The 7,876-nt window shown below is 34.0% G+C and overlaps 2 protein-coding genes across 4 annotated transcripts in view; one reads left to right on the forward strand and one right to left on the reverse strand.

Annotated features, from left to right (window-relative positions):
- The window catches only part of LOC106882622 (protein Wnt-9a), a 277,020-nt gene that overhangs the window by 51,216 nt on the left and 217,928 nt on the right, over positions 1-7,876 (forward strand). The window lies entirely within an intron of this gene.
- LOC106878311 (protein Wnt-1) overlaps positions 1-7,876 on the reverse strand; it is a 105,190-nt gene that overhangs the window by 22,104 nt on the left and 75,210 nt on the right. For both annotated transcript variants that reach the window (XM_052975983.1, XM_014927501.2), the window contains exon 3: positions 5,542-5,828. In XM_052975983.1, coding sequence (XP_052831943.1) covers positions 5,542-5,828 — 287 coding nt within the window. The remainder of the gene's footprint in view (positions 1-5,541; positions 5,829-7,876) is intronic.

Raw genomic sequence — 7,876 nt, forward strand, 5'->3', positions numbered from 1 at the left:
TAATAAAAATAATAATAATAATAATAATAATAATAATAATAATAATAATAATAATAATAATAATTATTATTATTATTATTATTATTATTATTATTATTATTATTATTATTATTATTATGGTTTCTTTTCATTATAACTTTATTTCAGCTGCCTTAGTACCGGGCATCCTCTGGAGGACAAGAGTAGCAAGGACACATTTGTTTTGCTACGCGTGCTAAAATTATCACCACATTTATTCCATATTAGATGGAGAGTGCTTTCCATACTATATGGGCTGTACCCATCAAGGTTATCTTTTGTAATTCATGGAGATTGGAGTTACCAGGGAGGTACTTAATATACTTTTCAACTCTTTTCTTTATCATTCCCGGTACACCAATCACTACTGGTATTATCGTAGTAGTAAGCTTATTATTATTATTATTATTATTATTATTATTATTATTATTAGCAGCAGCAGCAGCAGCAGCAGCAGCAGTAGTAGTAGTAGTAGTAGTATATGTTTGACTTTTGCTTTCTATTTGTACAAGCTGACTCGGCCTCGCCCAGAAACCTCAAGAGACAACAAATTAGAAGTTCGAGTTGGTGCTATACCTAGGGTGCCATATATTTGATTTTGTACATAGTGTTGTCCTAGAGAATGTTTAAGAAATCATAAGAAAAGTATAAGTTTGGTTCAAAATTTGGGATCACATAGACAGTATTTTATGTCGGATATGGGCAGTTACCACGAGCACTATCTTTTGAATTTCTTCTATTTTAGGGTTTCCCGGTATCTGAGCTCGGTGGGAATCAGCACCTTTTGCTATCATTATTACCTCCGCCCTAGTGAAGGCGGAGGTATTGTTTCAGTCGTGTTTGTTTGTTTGTCCGTGGACAAGATATAGCAAGAACTGCTGGATGGATTCGGATGAAACTTTTAGGGATGTTTGGCCTCGTAACCGGTACGAACCGATTAGATTTCGAGATCGATCCGGTACTGGACAAGGATTCTGAATAATTTTCCGTTTTTTTTTGCTTTTGTTTAATTTTTGAGAGCGGTCGGGTTCATTTTTAGTATTTTCCTTTGTGAGAGCAGTTTATTTCAGACATTCTCATTTTAAAAATCATCTCTGGTTAATCGTTGAGAGAACGTTGGTGTTGCCTTGGCGGAGGTTTGCGCTCTCTGAGTGCTCTTATTATTATTATTATTATCATTATTATTATTATTATTATTATTATTATTATTATTATTATTATTATTATTATTATTATTATTACTATTATTATTATTACTATTATTATTATTATTATTGCTAGCAAATCTACCCATCTACGATGGAGGCATGAAGTCAGGGAGAGAAGTCATTACAGTAGGATGTATTGAGAAATGTATAGATGGACCTGATAGATACTGGACGATGTCTTAGAGAAATCACATTAATGTTGGTGATACAGCATTCTATTGCAGCTACATGACATGTTTGCGACTAAGTGACACGTGATGACGATTCACTGCCGAACTGAAATAAGCTCCCAGCCTCAGTATCATGAATGGTTACGTGGACCACTCCTAACGAAAGCCAGACTTTCTTGCGATCACTACATAAAACGTATAAAGAAATAAGGTTATTTAGATAGACCTTGATTTTAGTTGTTTACACTATTTTATGCTTGTTTATACTCTTACATATTCAAAGTTCACAAATTCCCTTATTTAAATTATGAATCATATTCCTTTCGATAATATCAATATGATTACAAAACTTCTTCGTAGACGATATTTTCTGTTTAGTCGACACTAATTTCAAATTACTAGAGTCCGTTGCTCTCCACATAGCGACGTATCATTGGCCATGTGTAAACAACGGAGTGGGTAAAAATACACCTATACGATCTAAAGTCTGGCCCTGTGCCTTGTTTGCTGTGAATGCGCGAGCGGAATCTTTAGGAATCTGCCCATCTAAGATGGGAAAGAAAGGGTTAGTATCGCAAATCTAAACCCTCTAAATTTACGAATTATACGTGTGTGGAGGGGGCGATCCATAGGTAATCCTCGTCACCGGAATTTTAACAAAAAAATCAAAGGTGATTTATTACAAAACTCAATATCCATTAAATAATCATACTTTTTCACATTTTTTCCTGATTACCTCCTTCGTAATCCCGAAAAACATCGTGACCATTGATTCAGCCATTTGACCGTGAAAAGGGAACAGACAGACAGACAGACAGACTGCTATAACGCCCATTATAGTAAGAATTTGACTTACTTCCCTTTGCTTCTTTTATTAGTTATATCCCCCACTTAATTTTTATTTATTTTTTATACCCGTAAACTGTACAATAACCCTCAATATCCACTAAATAATCATATTTTTCCACATTTTTTTTAAACCTAAAAACCTTCCTGATTACCTCCTTCGTAATCCCGAAAAACATCGTGACCATTGGTCCAGTCGTTTGGCCGTGAAGAGGGCACAGAGAAACAAACAGACGGACATAACGCTTATTATAATAAGATTATTATTATTATTTTGCTACTCAAAGCACTCGGTCTTGTTGCTCTGGTTGATTCTGTGAGAGCGGAGAGTAGCTTGTTGTCAGAAGTGTCACAGGATCTTTTTCGCACATTATAAGCTTTGATACCTGGTTGTTGATTATCGTGAAAGACATTCAACATTCAAATACCAATCTCAAAATTCTAGCCGTCCCCAGCAGTGCAGTTTTGGGGGTTTGCTCTGCTCTCATATCAATTCCGATTTCTTTGACATATTTCTCGAATTTGGTTGTTCACATGCACGAGCATAAGACGGACGAAATGCTGCTAAGCATTTTGACCGACGTTCTTAAGATTCTGTTAGCTCGCTGCCTTCGCTATTATATATATTGGCTTCAAAATTTGGCACAAAACCACCAGCAATTTAGAGTTGCGCTTAAGTCGATTATATTCACCACATTGCTCAACTGGTACTTATTTTATGGAGCCCAAAAGGGTGGAAGGCAAAGTCAACGTTAGCAGAATTTGAACACAGAAAGTAAAGACGGACGAAATGCCGCTGAGCATTTTGTACGGCATACTAACGATACTGCGAGCTCGCCGCCTGCGATGTTATATGTATTGAAGACTTGTATGTGTTATGAATTATTTTAGGAATATAAGTGATAATTTTCGGTTTTTACTTTTGTACATTTGGATAGGTTTTCAAATTTTGAGAAATACGTAATAATTGTTTAAGAGAATGTTCTGATAAAAACCTATATCATTAACTCAAAACATTGCCACAACACTGGAAGAGAGGCTTTGTAATGTTCTATCGTTCAAGGAACATATGATCAAAATGATGCTACAACCTAGAAGAGGAAAATAGAGATTCAATTAAATTAAGGTGTTTTGATTGAACAAATGTGGTGCAGATAAAAACCATCTGTTTAGAAAAGAGAAAACTTTCTCAATGAATAGCAGTTTCATAATATATAATACCATAAAAAAATATTATTTCTAGTGCAACAGGTTTTAATTTTTTATGAATTCTGCTTTTTTAAAAAGTAAAAAAAACTGTTATGAGGTTGCTTATGGAGACGTGTGCCATACAATGAATTTTGTTCCAAGGATGAAGAACTTCCTTTGAAAGAAAATTTATCCAGCTATGTTAAAGAGCATAACCATTCTTCATTCCTGGCGATTACAAATACAAATATTCTAGGATTAAAAGCGTGTGTCATAATTTTTGCTTTTGTAAATAATGCACTAACTCATTCTCCTATATACCGTAATCTATCCTTTTACATATGTAGATCAAGTTATATCACCAGCTGTAAAGCCTATCAATTAGGATTTATGCATAAGACGCCGATAATTGACAAAGCTTTGTTGGACTTTCGAGTATTTCCTTGCTTGTGCGCAGCTAAAAGAGAGTTCGGTAAAATGTTATATTCAAAATTTGAAACTGATTGAACCGTTTATAAAGTACCTACTTTAGAAGTTTCTGTTGTTTCTTACAAACTGTAATAAGAAATAGCAGGAGAAAATTTTAGTGTATTTCCGAAGAAACTTTTTAAAAAAATTTGCCATAATTTGTTGCTGATACAGTAACTGAAACTGAGGACAGAGTCGAGAGAGCAGAGACATTTTACTTCTGTACATTCTGAAGATCGATAACATTAATATGCAGAATGCAAAATTTCGTATGAATGTAAAATCGAAAAATTAAAACACGTATCTTTCTTTATACAGAAAACTTTTCAAATATGCAGAAACTAATATACCGCTGCTGCTGAATTAAGTTTTCATTCAGGTACTGCATGTGAAAATGTTGACATTCAGAAAATGTTGTAAACTAAAACTTTATCATTGTTAATTCATTTTCACTCACTTTATATGCAAAATTCAAACACATTTTCTATTCACTGATAAATGGAGAGTTGTTTCGATATAAGCAATTTAGGTCGTTACAAAATCTCTATAAGAGATTTCCTAACTAGCTAACTTGCTTATTGCATGATCGGTGGCTGGGTGTCACGAGTATCCACCAACGAGGATGAACACAAAGGGCTCGAAACTGTACGGTCTGGTGGTCTGGTAGTTGGGAGATGGTAGGGGTTCACTCCCCTGCTTGCAATATATATCGGGTGGTGCAGATTGCATCGAATAATCAGCTGGAGAAGGCGTGCTCTTGGAGTTAAAATGGCAGTAATATCGGTTCCTATGGAACAGTCATGTTGAAGTGGGGATAAACATTATTTCAATATAATTTAGTCAAAACTTGTTGAAATTAATGTTCTTCATGTGATATATAACGTTACTGGGGTTTCACTTTCGGATTTTCATTTTTAGTGATGTAACTTAAATTTAATTTACTGCATTTTCCCACAACCATTACGCAATTTTCTTCTCCTAAACTTATTTCTTCACAAATCTCTACTCTTATTGCGCAGTTTTCTTTCGTATGATACTGCAAGTAAAGAAAACGATCTCTTTATATCAGAAAATAGTCGACGTTGTTACTTTTATATATTACATTCCAGTGTAATCAAGTGTCATCACGAATTTTAAGACGAATGTTATTGTTCGAATATTCTGATATTAAATGAATTTATTATTTGAATACTAAATTAATAGTTGTTTACTACATGTGCATTAAGTCTAAGTTTAAAATCATATACGGTTTTAGACCGACAGAAAATTTTAAAATTCTCCACTTATTTAATCGTTATTACATCCTTCTTTATACACATGTGAATTGATATTACTTATAGATAATATTTTATTTTGAATATACTTTTTCCTGATAATGATACGTGTTATGTAGGAAGCGTAAAATATTCTTAAATATTGCAAAACTTTAAGAATCTGTTAGCATAAATTTCGGTCAGAAAACATGTAAAATAAATCTACAAACGTCAATAAATCAAAAACTAGAACATTTCATTAACAGAAGAATGCATAGAAATTACTTTTCTAATTTTGTATAATAATTGTACGCACGCACACACACACACACACACACACACACACACACACACACACACACACACTTATATATATATATATATACTCACCACTCTACCTGCTGCATTATTGTGTAAATTCATCATATACCGTATATCTTGTCCTTTTTCAACGACATCAACAAATCTCCGTCCGAATTTATGTCCAAATTTTGCATTATCACTACATCCGCCCCACTTCCAGTTGTTTGAGCCAGGAGAAGCAGTTTCATACCCTGGTGGTTTTGCAGAATAATCACATGAACATGTATAAATAGTTCCTGCGGCACATGCTCTAGCGACTGCGTGTGATATTGCAGCTGACGTTATTGCATATATGAAAGCTGTTTCACGACATCCTAGTAAAAAATGAAAAAAATTAAGAGTTAATTATAAATTCTAACACTGGGAAAATAGCTACAAAATTTTGAGCGCTTGGGGTGTATTTGAAATAATCGATCTCAGTATTTAACTGGAGCTTAATCTATGGAGATTGGAAAGATGAAAGAGAAAACTGACCACGGCATGATTTGAACCTTTAACAACAAAGTATTCTGTTTCCAGCTTTTTCTGTCACTGACGTTCTTTATCATTTATTCTAAATTTGAAACATATTTACTCTTTCTGATAATTATCTCTAAACCAGCGTTCTATATTCCTATATTTATGGCCACATTGTTTATGGCGATGGTGGGGCCACAGACAAATGACCGAAACAAGTAAAAGGAAGAAAAAAAATTTTAAAAATCCAATCCCGTAAAGAAATATGATAATTTCAAAAAATCCAATATTTTCCAAAAGTAAAATTCCTATTAAAATCCATTAAAACAAGCTCCAATGGAAAAGAAGCTGGGTTAAATTAGAAATCCATGTTTGTTTAAATTAGAGATTTGTTTAAATGTTTGTTTAAATTAGAGATATATTACAACTACAATAAATTACTGAAAGTAATATTTACGAAGCAAGTGAGATGTTTTATAAATTGAAGTTTTCAGGAAAATACATTTTCTGAACTTCATTTTATTATTGAATATTTTAAGTTCACAAATTTAAATATTCGGAACAAGATAGTTTTTAATGAGCTTTTACTTATACGATGTTTTCACTTCATGTTTATTTCATTCATTGTTTGCAGTTTTCTCCTTCCCCTCTCTCTCTCTCTCTCTCTCACACACACACACACACACAGACACTGTCTCTAAGACAAACACGCACACACTCCAGTTTTGATTTCGTTATTACAAAACTATCACATTAGAATAATGCAATTCAACATGGTGGGGTCCAAAAAATATGCGACTGAAAATGTCAATGTCAAAATATTATCAAGTGGCTAACAGAAAAACGTGGAGGCGCAATGGCCCAGTTGTTAGGGCAGTGGACTTAAGGTCGGAGGATCGCAGTTTCGATTCCCAGACCGGGCGTTGTGTGTGTTTATTGAGCAAAAACACCTAAAGCTCCACGAGGCTCCGGCTGGGGGTGTTGGCGACCCCTGTTGTACTCTTCCGCCCCAACTTTCTCTTCCTGTTTCTTGAGTAAAGCTGCGATGGACTGGCGTCCCGTCCAGCTGGGAAGGGGGGACATACGCCATAGAAACCGGGAAACCATGAGCCTAGCTAGGCTTTAAAAGGGCGAATAAATAAATAAAAAAATGAAACAGAAAAACACCCGCAGGGCAGCCTTTCTGCTAGAGGAAAATAATTTATGAGACACTGAAATTACTATTACATGATGAAGGCTTCCAAACGCCCATAATGGGAAGGATGACAAGTGGTTAAATAAATATATTCATCTCTCATATCTCCTGACTTTCTTTGGTTAACACAGACAAACATACATATATATATACATATATATACACTCATACATACATACATACATACATATACAGCTTACGTCACTTGATGAGGCTATTTTGTACTGTACGTTGCATCTAGTGATATTACATCGTTCTATGCCCACTAGGGAGCAGTGCAGAATGAAGCAAAAACGATCGTTGTGCAAATAAATGCTTGTAGTTACACTCCGTCTTCCTTATTAATTTTTAATATATATATATATATATAATTTTAAAAAGAGGAAAACTGTTAATCAAAGCAGTACACGCTTATCAGTTCATTTAAATTTGTTTAATGCTAAAGCGAAGTAAGTAGAAAATTGAAATCATAGATAGCTGTTTCTGGGATATCCCAAATAATGGATCAATGCATTGATCCAAATTTCCATATACTGGGTATTCCGTCATCGAAGACAAAATGTAAAGCGTATAAGTACGAGAATATATAGGTAGGAAAATTTTATGTGGAGATGTACAGAAAAATTTGATGTATAGAAACGTTTATCAAGATATGACCTAGACTCTTCATCTTCTGTATGTATATATATATATATATATATATATATATAT

The sequence above is a fragment of the Octopus bimaculoides genome, chromosome 23 (assembly GCF_001194135.2).
Source record: "Octopus bimaculoides isolate UCB-OBI-ISO-001 chromosome 23, ASM119413v2, whole genome shotgun sequence".
Lineage (NCBI taxonomy): Eukaryota > Metazoa > Mollusca > Cephalopoda > Octopoda > Octopodidae > Octopus > Octopus bimaculoides.